Source organism: Aptenodytes forsteri, unplaced genomic scaffold, assembly GCF_000699145.1.
Source record: "Aptenodytes forsteri isolate BGI_AS27 unplaced genomic scaffold, ASM69914v1 Scaffold56, whole genome shotgun sequence".
Lineage (NCBI taxonomy): Eukaryota > Metazoa > Chordata > Aves > Sphenisciformes > Spheniscidae > Aptenodytes > Aptenodytes forsteri.
This window is the reverse complement of record NW_008796213.1, coordinates 7,081,617-7,099,679: the sequence shown is the minus strand read 5'-3', so window position 1 is coordinate 7,099,679 and position 18,063 is coordinate 7,081,617. Positions and strand designations below refer to the sequence as shown.

The 18,063-nt window shown below is 41.3% G+C and overlaps 1 protein-coding gene across 1 annotated transcript in view; it reads right to left on the bottom strand.

Annotated features, from left to right (window-relative positions):
* Positions 1-9,281: 9,281 nt before the first annotated feature.
* CUNH12orf75 (chromosome unknown C12orf75 homolog) overlaps positions 9,282-18,063 on the bottom strand; it is a 16,171-nt gene continuing 7,389 nt past the window's right edge. Inside the window, 4 exon segments of the mRNA XM_009288426.2 lie at positions 9,282-9,376; positions 9,942-10,021; positions 11,172-11,207; positions 17,559-17,583. Of these exon segments, the coding sequence (XP_009286701.2) occupies positions 9,282-9,376; positions 9,942-10,021; positions 11,172-11,207; positions 17,559-17,583 (236 nt within the window).

The following is an 18,063-nucleotide window of genomic DNA, read 5'->3' as shown; positions in this document are numbered from 1 at the left end:
AGACCGTGTGATGTTGCAAAGTCATCTCTCCAACTAATTTACCAGTAATGTTTACGCTTGTTTTGCACATCACTGCTCAAACTGGAATGCGATGGAGACACTTTCGCATCATTTTGTGCCTTCCAATTTCGTAGCACAAAGCTGCTTGTCCACAGACATATCTGAAGGAGGTGTCATGCAGGAGGTAAGATGAGGTTTCAAGACCCTACACTGAGGAATGGAAGACTCCTACAGCTATGCCAGTCCAAATCCCAAGATGATAGTCACATGTGCAGTAAATGCTCCTCCTAGAGAACAATCAGGCAACATTATCCATGTTTCAACTGAAGTTGAAAAAAACAGCTGAGTAGCGAAGCGTTCAGGATAAAATGTTCTTCAATGGCACCTACTTGGGGTGCTCACCTGAGCAAAGGTGTGAGCCTAGCCCTTTGGGTAAAACCTAGTCTGTGGCAGATTTATGACAGAGGGTGTATTTGAGATAAAACCGGGAAATAGTGCAAGAAGTTTTGAAAATTATAACGAAGCACACATTCTTACAACAAATATAGAAGAAGTACTTTTGCCAGGGATTATTTCAGCCAACAGGAAAAAATGAAGGAATAATATCATGTTTCAGTAAAAATACCTGAAAGGAGGAAACATGAAATCTAGTCTAATCTAGCCTAATTTGTTAAAGATTGGGATTAATTTCAAGTGTATGAACATATATGTCCCTATGGTAGAGCTAGTCAATACCATTTATCTTTTTTCCTGTACCTCTGAATGAGAATTGTCTGCAGTTGATTGCAGGCAAGGAGAGGTTGATTGTTTACCTTACTGGTTCAGATGAGAAACTGGCTTCCTCTTGAAATTCAAAGGGAAAAATACAATGCTGCTCTTGGCAAATTATTATCAGAAATCAAAAATTATTTTCCAAGTAGTGATTTTCAGGGTTCTTTTCACTGGAAGTCTTGGGTTTCTCAAGAAGCAATTGTTACACAAGCAATGATGTCTTGAACAAAGACCCTTTAACAATGCTGTGTAAGTTCTCCAACCATTATTCATTCTATTAAAAAGAATTTGGAATTTATAGAAGCTCCATCTCCCCTGGCTGGCACAGTTTCCTTATTACAAATTAATTCCCTGCCAAAAATGGTTTGTTTTTATCTGAAGATCCAAAGCGGTTCCTCTGATAGAACAGTAAAAGAATTTAATCATTTATTTATTAAAGTAACCCACAATTTGGAAGAGGAAAAAGAAGTAGACTACTGGTTTCTTGTGAGACTTCAAAGATGAAATACGTTGTTATAATAACCAGATGCTTGGTGTTTGCTCAAGTTGATACTATTTATACATTAAGATCTAATTATATCTTTTAATTTTAAAGAAAATCTGTTGGCTGATTTCCCAAAGGCATGTAAGGCTCCTATGGACAAACCAGGTAGTGGGAGTCCTTCCAAGTTTTTCCCTTACAGCAATATCATTTTGGGAATGCAAACCTAGCTGTGGGAAAATATTCACAGCTCAAATTTACAGTCAGTGTCCAGTAATATATAACCATAAATATATTAGATATAAGCTGAAAGGTGTGCATTACCTCCCTGATTTTATTTATTTATGCATGTGGTGTTACGTTTGTGTTCTGTCAAGTAGAGTTTGGTAGTGACGCAACGTGGATTCTCTCCAAAGTCTGAATACCTCCCTAACTCCAGTAAACAGTCTTACATCTTGCTGCAGCCTGGTATCCCCCACAAAACAGCTATTGAATATGACCTGCCTCCAATTAACATGTCGCTCTGAATCATAGCCTCACAGTAAGAATCCAGTGAGCTCAGCTTTTATGGAGCTGAAGCCATCCTGCAGACAACGCTGAGATTTCGCCAACATAAAAAGTGGGCAAAGAAGGCTAAGGGTGGAATTTAGTATTTCACGTTACTGCCATCTCCTGTAAGATAGGAATCAAAGACCATAAACAAAATTCTGTCAGTGGACTGCTAATTCCTAGAGTTCCGATTAAGGGTGCTGTGATCCAAACTAATCAGTTGCAGTGATCCAGTAGTTATGAGAAATGTAAAATAGATGGCATAAGTAACCCAAAGCTTTAGTTCTAACTCTACTCTGTTTTTCAGATTAAGCTCTTGCTTCCTTTTCGCATGTTCTATACTCTTTCCTTGTACCATGCCTGTTAATGATTTTTTACATCTTGTGTATTTTCTCAGTCTACTAAATTGTTTTTCAAGCATGATGCAAACTTCCAAAGTAATCAGAAGTTTCAGTCTGCATAGAGAGACATAAACAAAGGGAACACCAACACAAATTTTGGAAGAGAAGGCAGGATATTTATATACCCTGGTAACACCCAAAAGGACAGGTAACGCTCATGGGCTCATTACACTGGGCATTAAGCAAATAAAAATGAGATAAGTTGCTTCCCAAAAGGTTTGCAATCTCAGATATTTGAGGGTTGGAACGAACCGATAAGCCAATCCCCATTTCTCTTCAAACGATTTGGCAGTGGTCTACTTCTTGCTCTATTTTCAAGAGATTAGAATCACAGAGAAATGGAGCAGATACTTAATTAAACTATTTCCTTTTTTACATCATTTTCAGTTCCTAACCTCCTTCTGCATCTGTCTTTACTGCATAATACTATAATCCTCATTCTCCTACATATTTCCTCCTTTCTGGCACACAAAGTCCCTTTCATCCAGGCCCCATCCCATAGTATCTTCCTAATTCTTTTCTCAGTACAGTTAAGCATTAGCTTAGAGAGTTTCACTGCACTTCATGGAATGATCTGTTTCACAAGCAGGGTCCTATCTTCAGCTATAGGTATTTTAATAATGACCAGATAAGTGCCCACTACACCGAAGTTCCCACAGCATGGCTGACAGCTGTTCTAAGCACCCACAAGCAGGTTTCTGCTGTCTGGGAAATACTCCCATGTTTGAAAATCCTAGGGTTACAGTAAAAATTGCCAGATCATGTAAAATGAAATCACTCCTATTCTGATAAATCTAAGTTCTGCGCATGTTTGTTGTTAAAACAAGGATTGAATCATTTAGCCCAGCCTCAAAAGATTTCCCGCAATACTGGCACACCATTGCTGTATGGAAAGTTTACAGCGCTGTTATTTTCTTGCTCTTTTTCTAAATACATTGCAAAACAAAAATACTCCACACACCACCCTCTTCCAGCATGTTCTCCACAAAGCCAGTTCACCTGACGTGTTCAAATTGCTGTCGATAGGAAGCGATGACGATGTACTGCAAAACTCCAAGGAACTATAACCAGATAAAAGCTTCTTTTAGTGGGTACACGCAACTGAGGAACGGTAGTAGCAGTCTGTAATAATTGTCACTTCTGATCACCATGGGAACCAAACAGAAGTCTACTTTGCAGAAAACAGATCAGCAGTGACTCACAGACTGCTTGGGAAGCATGATTATTGAGAATCACTAGACTTGTGTGGGTGACAGGGAACAATACGCTAGTGATGTCATTTCAACCATAGTCCGATACAGCAGAGACTCCTCTGCTACATATGCAGGATGAAATCAAGTAAATTAGTACTTTGCCTTTGTGTTCATTAGAGACAAATTTCACCTTTATGTTTTTCTGCAGCTTCAACCTTGCGTGGACTCTTTGCTATGAGAGGATTTCACTTCTAGTGAATGAAGTCCCAACTGAGCTTACACCGGGCTTTACCAGGTCTTCTGCAACCCTCTTAGTGGCAGATTCAACCCTTGAGTGACACAGAATTTTAAAGCTATGTCACATCCTCTGACCTACACTGCGATGTGGATGGCACACACGAGATGGGCAGTATCTCTGTCTGGACTACCCAGATACCGAGAAGTCGAGTCCTTACAAACTAAGCTCCAGGTTCTGCATTAAGAAGAAAGCAAAATAAATGCACAGTCTCATCAGTGTAATTCAAAGGAGCAGCTGTCTTCGAGGTGAAATAGTTTGTACAACTAGAACAAAATTTGCAACCCAACAAGATATTTGGATTGTTTTTCAGCTAATGACAAACTGTAGTTTCAGTCCTATACTTCGATACTCCAGAATTTTTCAGGATTCAATTGTCTGAGTTACGTGAATTCAAGCATAATATTTCTGAGCTGTCAAAGAATCCCAAATCGGAAATTCTCAGATTATAAAGCCTGAATTCACTGTCTTTGCTAAACTATTTTCACTGTCTCCTCAGCTCTGGCTGGAGAAAGAATGACAACTGCAAAGGAAATGGTATCACAGCCGCAACATTTCAATGTTTCTTCTTTACAAATGGTAATTCAAGATGTTTTGACAAAACCAAAGTATATCTCTTAACAATAACTCTGCCATTCAATGGCTCCTTGTGTTCTGTTCTCAGTTCTCACATTGAACCACCATTTGAGTGCCTAAATATCCTCCAAGGATGCCATCAAATGCACAGCTGGCAGCTGGCATATAGGGTTTCTTTTGTGTTCCTCCTCCTAACAGAAATATCCATAGATTGTAAGTTTTGAAAGAGCAGATATACTCATTTCTCCATGAAATGTCATGTGCTTTTATTAACAAAGGCTTAAGAAATGCTACTCACCATAGAGGAATTTTGATGAGCAAAAAATCAGTTCCCTAAGTGGAATTTGGCCACGACTGAATACAGTGTCCTGTCACACAGGTTCTAGATCTGTGGGTCCTTGGGAAAACAAAAGACAAGAGTCTGCAAATCTAAGACGAGGGCATGGCCCTAGCTCTTCAGTTTGATGGGTACAGGCCCACATAGCATAAACGAATGTATAGCTATTGCAGAGGCTCCAGCCCATGATACTGAAACATTTGTCAGTTGATCAGTAAGCTTTTGAGATTAAAAGATGCAGAGGAACAAAAATATTAAGAAACCACCATACCTCCCACACATTCAGAGGATGAATCATTAAGAGGCCAATTCTGCAAAGTGCTCCACACTTCTCTGCAGCTCTGCACAGGAAAAATTAAGCAATGACGTAAACCAAGAAAAAGTACCCTTTGCAACTGTCCCACCACCAACTGCTAGGAGCTATTCATTAAAAATCGCCTTTCTTTCCTCAGCCCACACATGGGGGTTCAGATGTCAGTAGCAGAACAAGTGATGTTCGAATTTAGCCCTGTCCACCTTTTTGATGATTCTTCCCAGCAACTGAAGGATAGAAGTGGACAAATAACCGGGGAGATTACTGGCATCTGTTGTTGGCTTTTCAAGCACTAGCTGAACTTCGATGTATCCTAGAATGGCTGGTGTTTTATCTGCTTTGGGAAAGGCAATCGTGATCAGGTCAGGCATGGGCCTAATTGCTTTGTACTAAATAAACTTGTGCTGTGCAAACCATTTAGACCATTTGTGGAACATGTGATGGGGAAACGATACCCTTATGCTATGGGAAGCAGGTGGAAAGCAAACCTGCATGTTTATTACTCACTGCTATTTGAGGTCTCATCAGTTTGGCATGCAAGAACAAGACTGCAGATGTCATCTACAGACATTCATTCATACTGAGATCTTTTAACACCACCTCTTAATCTTCAAGCTTATTTCATCTCAGTTCGAGGTTGAAGGGGTCAAGCATGAGACATGTATTTGTCTTCAGGAGCTGGAAGCCTGAAATCGTTGATAACCCAAGTAGCAGATTTCTAGAGAACAGCAGTAAATAATGTCACAAATACTTAGAAGAGGACAAGCAAGGAATATTTTTAAATAGTTCTTTTTACAGGCCTCACACCAAACAAACTACCACTTATTTTAAAGCCAGAGCTGCAAGTTTCTGGAAATCATAGTCAATGGTTGTTCATCAGTCTTAACAGATACCGGTGAAATGGGCAGTAATTTCATGGTTCACAGCGTTTCACTTCTTCATGTCCAAATTTTGTTTTGCTTTTTTCTTTTCATTTTAAAAGTGGTCATTTATCTACAGTAATACATTGATGTGGCATGGGTTGGGGTTTTTTTTGTTTATTTGTTTGTTTAAAGTGTATGACATATTGTGTCCTATTAAAAAAAGTTTGACTAAAGAATTATGCAAAAGACACTAATAATTTAAATACTTGTTCAGCCATATGGAAATGTACAATCTGTTTTATGTTCTGTGGGTGTGCTGGTTTTGGCTGGGATGGAGTTAATTTTCTTCGCGGTAGCTAGTATGGGGCTACGTTTTGGATTTGTGCTGGAAACGCTGTTGATAACACAGGGATGTTTTCGTTATTGCTGAGCAGTGCTGACACAGAGTCAAGGCCTTTTCTGCTTCTCACACCACCCCACCAGCGAGGAGGCTGGGGGTGCACAAGAAGTTGGGAGGGGACACAGCTGGGACAGCTGACCTCGACTGACCAAAGGGATATTCCATACCATATGACGTCATGCTCAGCATATAAAGCTGGGGGAAGAAGAAGGAAAGGGGGGACGTTCGGAGTGATGGCGTTTGTCTTCCCAAGTAACCGTTACGCGTGATGGAGCCCTGCTTTCAGATGGCTGAACACCTGCCTGCCGATGGGAAGGAGTGAATGAATTCCTTGTTTTGCTTTGCTTGCTTGCGCGGCTTTTGCTTTACCTATTAAACTGTCTTTATCTCAACCCACGAGTTTTCTCACTTTTACTCTTCCGATTCTCTCCCCCATCCCACCGGGGGGGAGTGAGCGAGCAGCTGTGTGGGGCTCAGTTGCCAGCTGGTTAAACCACAACTGTGGGAAACCTACAGTTGCTATAAACTTAACGAATTTTAAAACCTCCCATCCGTTATTTAATACAACAATTTGCTAAAGTAATAACACTCATTCTCTTACAATTTGCTGTACTGGAGATACTTAGAGATGAATCAGGGGTACAAAACTCTTTAAGTGATCAAAAATACTCTACAGTTCAGGAGGATGCAGCACTGGAGTTTAGTCCTGCTATCTCTGAAAATATTATCACTTCATCCTTATGCAAGGAAATGTCATTATAATATTACACAGAACAGAAAACATAACATAATAGTTGGGTTCATTAGTATTTTTTTCCATGTAATGCTTTATAAAAGAGATAAAGCTGAAGAAAATAAAACCAGACATGTAAATATTATGATGAAGTACATTGTTCTTATTTAAATAAATTTCCTTGAGCAATATCTTCTTGAAAGGTGAAAATTAACCACTAACATTTGTCTCACTGTATAAAAGTGACAGTAGTAATTATAAAGATGGTCTTATGCTTATTTCATCCTATTCTTAAGTTTTCACAGCAAAAATATTAAAATTTGCAATATTACTAAAAAGATGCAAACCTGTCAAATATATTACTCTGAAGTAAATTAACAATTAATTTCTAGGAACCTACCATAGGAACTATCAAGTGGACAGTAGTAATGTTTTCTATATAAAATCTATCAAAAATTGTTGGAGAAAATATACGAAGTGTAGCTGATAGCTGATGAAATCTGCAATATGGCCACAGAGAAGTAAGTTGCAGATCATCAAATTTAGCTCTTGTGCAGAAACATCCACCATGAGTTCATTAATTTCACTTTTCACTGGAGAACAGCAGGAGGTTTCCATAATGCAACCATCATAGGAAACTGATTCGATGCTGTACTTTAAGCTTTACCCGTAGTTGGAACTTGCAACAGTTTAGATTTTTTGGTGCTCTGATCTCTCTTGCTCTCCGGAAGGCTACGTAAATATAAAAATCTTCAGCAGAAAGACAACTCTCTCTAAAGCACTGGCAAGTGATCTTAGTAGAAGACTGTTCAAAAAAAGAAAGGAAAAAACAGACTTAGCTGGACTGGTAAAGCAACATTGGTAAAGCAATACAGTAACACTCTTGGACATAAACCAGCAAACTAGGTCATTGTTAGAAGCTGAGAGATTTGTGGGCTATGCCCTCCAGACACACATGCCCATAAACTCATGGAGCCCAGAGGACCCTTTGCAGATTTAAAGGTGCTCATCTGTCTAAGTGTTTTTTAGCCTGAGTCAACAGCCAAGCCCTGATCTTGCACCAATGAAGGCAAAGTGCATTTTCAACTAATTTGAATATCAAAAATGTCAAGTGATTGATTCTACCCAACCTCAGGCATTTAACTAAAGCACCTAGACAAGGACCTAATTAACCCAGGCTCTGGTCATCAACCACAGATGGAAAGCCACAACCTCAAGAAGGTGCTTCAGCCTTGCCCAGGTCAAGGATGACAGTGTTCCTAGCTTAGACATCTCAGCCAAGTTACTGAAATTAGGTGTGATGACCAGCTGTAGGTGTCCCTGTATATAATCAGCGTATGTGTGTTCTGCTCTACTGGGCCTGCATCCAGCGCTAGGACCCGCCAGAACTGTTTCTGGCTCTTCACCTAAATTAGGAAAGGGTTCTGCTTCCTATGGAGAGCGTTGGCAGCTTCCCCCCCTCTCCACTGGCTAGACACCAAAACTGTTCCCTTCTGAATTTGTCAACGTTTATTCAGTTCAAATTTTGAATGGAAGCTTAGCTTGTTTTATTTTTCTTCAGACAGGAACTTGCGAAGGACTTTTTTTTTTTAGTTAGTTAGTTAGCTGAAACTCTTAAGTCAGGAATAGAGCCTATAAATTTTCACTGTCCTATTCTGGCCGGTGGAGAACAAAGTCCCACAGATTATCCCATAGCAAGAGGAAAGCTCCAGTAATTTACTTAGTGGGTGTCTCACTTCGGTCCTCAAGGTCCTCCCCAAAATGGAGAAGATGTTTTCTAACTGCAAATTACTTGTTCCTGGGAAAAGCTTTGTCTCTACAGACGCTGGTCTAGGCACTGCTGATGCACCTCACCTCTCACAGGAGGTCCTAGTACTGCTGCAGGATTAGCTGTGGTGCGGTTGAAGGTGAATACAAGGACATTTGATTTTTATTTATTCCCAAATGGGGTAATACAGAGTTTCCTTGCTTCTCACTTCTCACCAAGAAGGTGACTTTACCCTCTTTTTATTTTACACCTGCACCACTGAGAACTAGCCCCTGGTCCAACCTTTAGAACAGTTATGCTGCAGCTGGAGAAGTAACGGCGATTCCCAGACCACCCAAGAGCAGCACAGGGAGCATTGCCACCTTGTTCAACGAATACATGCCAAGCACATAACATTAATTAAGACATACTGTACCTCCAGCTGTTTGGATCTTGATGTGTTTATTTCCTTCTAATCTTAATTAGAAAACAAAAGGTAAAGATGGTTAAAACATTGTAACGTATCACTAATTTAGAACACCATTTAAAAAAAACCATGCAACAAAGGTCCTATTGTTCCAAAACCAGCCACTACTACTACGGTTAATAGTGTTATTTTTCTTCATTTTTTTGTTTTGCAGCAAATTTTGGAAGCACCAGTCAGTGACTAAACTCCATGGTGTACATATGTGACAGCAGCATTTTGTGGTATTAAATCTAAACAATTATTACATGATTTCATAAATCTATGTTTTTGACTTGTCTATTAAGTACCTATAAACCTAATGCTTTTTCCCACTGTTTGAAAACATCACATGGAAAAGAAACAGTTTGCACTGAGTTTCATATAAGAACAGAAATAAACCCGAAAGCAAGCGCTTACTAACTGTTATTACTGGAATTCACCACAATGCAAGTAAACACCTTCAAAACCAAAAATAGCGCTGAGGCTCTGCAAGTGCATCTATCACAGCCTCTTACTCCTAACAGGGTTTTGTTTTCTTTGAATTCGCAGAGCACTCAGAGCGTGGAGAAGCTGTTCAGAAGACAATGTACTACATTGTCAGCATCTGCTCTAGGATCCTTCTGCAAAATAAGTGTGTTAAAATTTAAATAAATGGGAACAATCACTTTAAGGATTATAAATAGCCCCACTGCCTTAAGAGGCTCCAAGAGTAGCCAGTCTGTCTGAAATAATAATTGATTTTTAAAGGAACTACATCCTACTAGATAAAATTAAACTGAGAAAGCAGGAGAAATGCAATATGCAACCTTCCAATACCTTTCGGTGCAGCTTTCGTCTGACTGGAAACCACGGCAGCCGCGTCCGACGGCAGGCCAACATACACGCCACCATAGTTCCTGATTTAAAGAAACAATTAAAGAGACATCAGAGCTTAATTGTAACACTCCTCCCTATAATGTTGACATCACGCAGCAGCATTACAAAGACCATGGATGGTCAGAGAGGAGGGCACCTCTGCACAAGCATCCTCAGAGGAGCCCTCCTTTCCCATGGCTATGGGAAAAGTGCATATTAAGTGCCACGTGCTTGCTAATATGCTGCCAGGCAAAAAAACCCTTGAGGCTAGCTGTTACTCTTAAGTGGGACCCAAGCCTGTGAAAGGAGCTATTTTTCACTCAAGTTCCTAATATTTTTCATTAAATCCCAACTGTGTTGTGACAATAAACCCCACTAGCCCAGCTTCTTCTAGACACCGAATATATCCAACTGAGGACAGAGCCAATCTGATAGTAATGTTCGGCATTGGGACCACTGAAGCACCTCACTTCAAATAATGCACGCCAATTAAAGAGAACTTTGACCTCTCCTCGTTAATAAATAGGACCTGCATCCCCCTGCTTAGGGCCACACTTGGAGAAAACTGTTAGTAGGAAGGAGCATGAGGGTGTTAGGTACTTTCATAGCCCAACCCTCTCCCCTTCATGGCCTTGCAGAGTGCATTTTCTGGTTCCGAGGCCTGTATGAAAAGCAGGGACTGATGCAAGGAGGTGAAAAACTGGGTCCTTAAGAGCCTCTGCTGTGCCCGGAGCTACTTGCAGAGACTCCCATTATGCTGCTCTGCCCCGTTAGGTGCCAAATGAATCATGCCTCCTCCAGCTCCTGGGGCTCCAAGTTGATTTCTGATTTGTTTGATGATAGAGTCACATTTTCTTTGATTTCCAGCCCAGCAGAGATCTCCCACAGGTGCTAATGCCATTTTCTGTGGCGGGGCTGGGGTGAAGGCAGAGGTCACTGGCCCTTATCGAGCACACCACCTACAGCTGTGAGATAATGTGCTCTTCTTGCCACAAAGTTCCCCCCCTCTCCAACTCGCTAATCATCAACACTGGGCTCTGTGTGAGATATCCTCCTCTCTTTTCTTTTTTTCTTCTTCTCTGCTTTGGTGGTGTTGGTGGGAATTAGGAGGAGGAAAGGAAGGATGTACATCTGGCGGCAGAACTCTCTGCAGCCTCTTGCAAATAAAGACAGTCCTGGTAGAGCACCTACCTCCTTTTGTCATCATCTGATACAGATTCTTCTGCTCTATAACATCAAAAGATAGAAAGCACATTAGCAGATTGTTTCTTTCAGATACTCCATCACCATCTGGGTAGATTCAGGAGCAAGGGAAGAAGGGGATTAATACTGATACCAGTTTAATTCAGATGATCCACAATTCAATAAAGTATTCACACAGGCACAAAAAGAGTGACAATTTTGCAATCTAATGTACAGAAGAAAGAAAAGGATTGAGAATAGATGCAGCTTAGTTTTCATGACCCCCGCCAGTGATGCCTGAAAGTATGTTTGGGAGCTGAAATAGGTAAATAAACAGTTCTCCTGCGTGAGTCCCCACACTGCCCCAAACAGGAATATGAAGACTCTGCATATAACAGGAACGAGTCTGGGCTGCTATTCCACCAAAAGAGGACTGGAAGGGATTGGGCATCCATGCTGGCATGGGAATGAGGATGAAGAAAGATAAACTTTCACAGCAGCTGTGCCAAAAGATGTTACAGAACCTCTCCGTAAAATGAGGTACTGCAATTCCTGAAGTCAGAGTTGTTTGCAAACCAAATAACTGTTACTAATCCTTTATAAATGGGCAATTACTTCTCTTTTACCTTTAGGGTAAAATCACAGGTGAGTCTGTAGGTCGATAGGGATTCACTGCGGTTTGACTCCCCCCACTGAAATACTGTCCAGTGTAGCTGAACCAGGGCAGGGGGTAAAGTAATCAGCATCGATGTGAAGGCAAATGTAGTACAGAAAAGATAAAAATTTTATTCTTACTCCCTGAGGGTACAGTGCCTGTGCTGCAGTCTCAGTCTGTGCCCCAGTGTCACTCTTCACACAAACCACTCACCCACCTTTGATTAAATATTTGGACTTTGAGCTCTGCTTGCATGGCTGGGTATGGATCGGGGCAGCAGCTGCGTTTTAGCTTGGTCTGCAACCTAACAACCTAGCAATAAAAATAGAGGCAAGATAACTTGAGCGCTGTTAAGTCCACAGACATCCTTCACCCCTTCCCTACAGCTGGGGGCAACAGTGAGAACCGCCTGAGGAGTCCCGCACCGTAGCTGCTCAGGGAGCCATGGGATACGGTCACAGCGGTGCCTAGGGAAGGCTGCCAACAGCGAAGGCGGCACCACGACCCAAGGAGGGCTCTGCTGTGGAAATGCTCATGCACAGGCTGTTCACCCAGATATTCTCACCTGAATATTCCCATTGAAGGACCAATTGCCTGGACTATGAGGGCAACTCAAAGACACTCCCCATCATGAGCTGATCCATGAATTTCTGATCTGCTCCCCAAGCAATAAAACTGAGAACTGGCCTTTACCCAGCATTAGGGCTAAATCCATTCTGTAGCCTTGAAAGGCATTTCTGAACTATGATATTTAACAATAATATATGACATTTCTTATTGTAATTTATTTATTCTAAGGGGTAGATGTGCCTACTGTTTAATCGTCAGGGCTGTATGCCATTACTGACCCCTGAAGTCAATGGCATTTTGGCCCGAAGTGCAGAGAGCTCGTAGCAAGATGCAGCCTTAAATGCAAGAAAATGCCTCTTAAACCTCAGTCAGCACGCTCCTGGGAGGGTAGCGAATGCCTTAAAAATACTGCTAAAAGTTGGAAATTATCTTACACTTACCTTCTTTCTAAGTGGCAGAACATTACAAACTATCCTTTTTGCATCACCACAGTGAATAAGGGTACACAGGTCCTTTTAATAGTAGAGGTTTGGGGTAAATTTAAGTATGCTGCAGTTTTGCTAAATGATATTCACGGAAGGCATAGCACTGAGTGGAGTGAGCCTCCTTGTCTGCTGCCTTTGCCTACATCTTACCACTCAGGAGAGATGGAGCAATAAACTCCTCATTCTCTGGCGCTCCTGCCACTCCTCCCTGGAGGAGTTTCAGAAGGCATCTCCCATCTCCTCTGACCCCACGTAGCCTAAGCCACCTTGCAGTCCTCACACACGCAGCCGGAAAAATGCAGAGATAACTTTCCTTGAGGACTGCAAAGCTGCTCTGTCCTAGTGTGCACCAATTTCAGGTGAAGAAAGTGGAAAGCCTGTGTATGTCAGTGGTAGAAACGAGCCCTGTATTTTTAGCCAAAAAAATGACAACACTTTAAGAAAGGGACTTTGGGTGCCAAAAGATCACAAACAATCATTTCTGTTGAACCAACTGAATGTGTCACAGGATTGATTTTCTCATACAACTGGAAACATTTTCTATAATCCAGATTAACCATTATCCAGAGAAAAGAATCCTTTAAAAGCACTGGCAACTTCATGCGCAGTTCAAAGCCTCTAAAATGCAGTTGTAAGAATAATAATCAATATTGTCCAACAGGAAATTAATGTCAGTGTTTAAAAAAAAAAAGCCTCTACTAGGCAACAGGGCTATTTTCTTCTGTTCTAGAAATGTTCTGTAACAGGGCATCACTGGACCATTACTGTCATTCTCTCAGCAAAACAAATTATCCAAGTCTATGATTAAGCACACTAGTTTTTTTTAAACATTTTGCTTTCTTCCTTTCCTCTTAATAGCTACAAATCAAAGTCTAATTTTGCAATACCTTTTCCCTTAAACACACAATAGCAAATATAATCTGGGATTGTACAGGCCACAGCTCTTGCCTGGGTGATGACTGGGTGCAATCTGTTGTAGTCCTGCTAGGAAAGAGGAGGTGAGCAGAGACGGGAGGAACGTGGAAGCATGAGAGGGAAAAGAGAAAAATTCTGGTGATGGCACTTAAGGAAGAAGCCATTTTCCACCCCTTTCTGAGGACTCCTTTCTAAGCAGCATGGGAAGGAGTGCTGCTCCAGTTTATGCATAAGCACATTCACACACCTCTCGCCTTCACACACTGTAGCTTAAGGCCCCATTTTGAAAGATGTCCACTAATTTCACATGTTCAAATGTCCAGGTGCCAGCTGAGCCATTGCGGCAGGTGCTGCTTCTGCGCCCAGGCTGGGTGAACACAGGTGGCTCTGGGGAGCAGGGCTGCAATGGCCACACTGGACCACGTGGAAATGAGAATGGAAAGAAACTCCTTTGGTTTCGGCAGTGCTCCCATTGCCACATCTCCCAGACTCACAGAGAGGGTATGGGGATACGGGAGTCCAGCACATTCTTTCTCTCTCCTTCTCTACCTCTAATGCATCTTTAGCTTCTTCTTATATCAGGGACGAAGGAAGAACCTAGCATAAAAAGTATCTTTAAATACCTCCATTTACAGAGTCCTCCAGGAAAAGCAAGCTAGGATAAGCTTTTCTGCACCAGGAATAGAGGGCAAAAGGAACTTAGCAGTCCGATGTGCTTTGTACTGATCTGCTGCTGTGTCGCTGCACCTTCCCTCAGACGTTGTTGACATCTACGGCAGAGGATCTGAGAGCACGTTCTTCAGCAGGCGGCATAGGTGAAGTCCTGTAGCCGGTAAGCAGATTTAACAGCAAATCCACATAATGGCATTCTATTTTCAGCTAGAATAAATGTTTCTTTTGGTAAGGATTTGTCTATCCCAAGAGGCTTCCTGTCACCCTCCTAAGTCTGCAAAATATACTTGGTGCAACTGTCGGTTTTTACATCCATCAGTCCTATGTCCATTTGATGGTAAAAGAAGCTGCCATTTTTCACATAACATTTTAAATCACAAATGACAGGCATTCACATTAATTCATTCCATCCACATTTTTCTTACCTCAGCTTTTATGACTCCATGACGAGCATTACACAGACTCTTCCTAGCCATGCTCAGTAGTCCCACCAGAAATGATTCACTAAACTTTGCACAAGTGACAGACGACTACTCAGTTTCTCAGCATTTCTTGGGAACAAGGGCCTGTCATTTGTATTTGATGGATTTCTTCCCAATATTTTGAAACACGCTTGAACTGCTGTGTCCTTTCCTTCCTACTGTTATTAATCTTCCTCTGAACTTAGCCACATTCTGAAGATCACAGGCATTGCATTATTTTCTAGTATATACTTTACCCCTCCTGTATCTAAGCTTTTCCAGTTAGCAGTGATGTACTTCTCTTTATTAGTGGGGCAGGAGTGTTGGCTGAAGCTGGCCGACAGATTCACCGTTGATTTGAGGGTTGGAGTACACAGGGAGAGAGTACACGTTCCCAGACCATACGTCCTTCTTGTCGCCGTGCAGCCCTCAGTCTCGCAGCACTTTGCGTAGGAAGATCATATCATCATCCCTATCTTACTGGTGGAGAAACTCAAGGCCCAGAGGGCAAAGCAGCTTCCTTGAGGCCACTCGGGAGAGCTCAGAGCAGGATCCAGCCCTCCCTCCTTCCACCCGGCTGCTCACTCCAGGAGATGCTGGTGCCTTGGCAATGAGTCGCAGTCAAGAAACGAGAAATCTCCTGAGTTAGAATAACCGTATTCTGTATCAAAAAGTATGATATAAGTAAGGACACACCTAAATGCTTTTCTGGACCAGAGTCGATACAACTGAAATTTAACAGCAAAAAAAATGTGGGGTTTTTTAAAGAGAATTTTTTTTTTAATCTTTAGTTGATAAAAGTGAAAAGGTGTAAAATAAAAGCTTGTGTGGATCTATAATGTTAGCTAATATAAATCTGTTCATTTCCATGAAACTAAAATAGTTTTTCTGGTATTTTACTTCCTTTGTAAAAATCTGCTGTTGCATGTTAGGATGATTGATTTAGGACTTCGGGTCATCACTGCCATTCCTCATTAACAGATCTGTGTTTCTAATGTCTGACGAGAAGGCTCAACCATGCTATTACTCACACAGGTTGTTCGGCTGGCTCTGCTATCCTTATCTGAATGAGTAATGGTTCCAGGATTGACTCTTGCCCTTTGTTGAAGTCTGCACTAGTAATTTGTTTTTTCTAAGTTATCCCGATACTTTTTTGAAACATGACAGATGATCTAACACTAACAAGTAGGATGTTCCCAGTTTAACTCCTAAAGCCTGGCCCTACAAATGCTTACACACACACAAACGCAGTTCTACATATACCTATACCTTTAAGCACAGAAACGTGCCTACTAAATTCATAATTTAACAGTGCTTGCAATTTTGAAATTTAAAACTACCGAAGAGCAAAGAGAGAGATGCAGTTCTAAGTCAGTCACTTAAATTATCTAAACTGAACAACAAAAAAAGGCCCTAATATAAATTAAAAACAGTAGTTTTGTATATATCAAAGTGCTGAGGGCATGGATGCTGCAGGCTGTATCAAGAATAGGTTCCTCCTAAGCTTGCCTTCTGTAATTTATTTATTGTCTGACACTGCAAACCCAGAAAACAGACTACACGGGTAACACAGAACTCAAGAGTATCTGTGACAACAGTGTTCATCTGCCAAGTGAGACCTGTCGTTAGTTCTCAGCCATGCTCTGTAATAGCAAGGACAAGCCTGTTGTTAAGCTCTTCTCTCCACTTGTTTATCTGACTTGACAGCCCTCATCTCTACACCAGGACTCCTCTGTCTAATTAGAGTAGTTATTCTAAATGAAGTAAATAAAACTGAAGAATGTTCCTATTGCATAACATGAAAATCTTTCCCAGGTCCCCCAGTCTCAAACTCTAGTGGCAAATACCAATTACATGAAATAGAAGAAGGCAAGACCTCGGGAGGACGTCTTTAATGTTTCCTTTGATAGGAAAATAAAGTTATGGCTGAACAAAGCTGTTCCTGCACATTTCTACATCAGCAAATGAAAAATGGGCTGAGAAAGGCTGATCTTTTGCTGCTGCTTTTCTGAAAACCAGAAGTTGGCAAGGGGCAACAGGACAATAGAGGTTCAGACCTTCCACATTTAGAGAAAAACAGGATGGGTAGGGCTGCCCTCTGCTACTCAGCGTCAAAGATAAGGGAGAGAAAGAGGAGCCGACAGATACTATCTTCAATGTGGAGAACATCTAGAGAATGTGGGTACTTTGAAAAGGAAGTCTGGATGGGTTACGGGGTCTCCTGCGAAGAGGGAAAATTTGCCTCAGTGGCTCTTTAAATCTCCCACAAGGCTTGGTGGAAATTTTTGTGGTCGTTTCATACAATGACATGGCCTTTGGAAAAAGGTGTACTGGTACATGACAGGGAAGAGTAGTCTGAAGTAACATGACCACCTCTGGGAGACAACTCTCCCAACAGACGCAGAGAAAAGACATTTCTGTTAGAGAAATAAGAAGGGAAGGAATCTGTAGAAAAGTAAACAAGACATGAAGTTGTTTTGCGGAGATGGAAGCTGTCACTAAAGACAATAAACATCTGCTGGTGTTGATTATATGTTAGGAGCCAGATGAATCAAGTATGACTAAATCTAGTATAAGGCTAGTAGGACTAAAGATAAGTCCACAGTTACATATTTGAAAGAGTAGAGTAAGTACTTACACATCTTTAGTAGTCCCTGTGGCACCTAGAATGAAAAAAAAAGTGCACGTTTACAAGATAATGGCATAATCCTCTAAACCAACCAGTACAACGGTAAGCATTTTTCGGCCTTTCCGTCCTAAACAACGCAGAAATAGCAACAGGAATTTTCTATTGTCAGAGAACAGGTTTTTCATGATTGTCTAGTTTATCTTTAATGATTATCTACATTATTCCTTAAGTCTATCATGCTTAGATCTGGGCCAGATTCTCAGTGGATGAAAATGATGCTGCTGTGGACCAGTGCCCAGCTACAGTCACTCAGGAGGAGAGCAACATAAGATAAAATTCATCCTTCTGAACTTTATATCATAGAATCATAGAATCATTGAGGTTGGAAAAGACCTCTAAGATCATCGAGTCTAACTGTCAACCCAACACCCATGTCCACACTAAACCATGTCCCTAAGTGCCTCATCTACTCGTCTTTTAAATACCTCGATGGATGGGGACTCAACCACTTCCC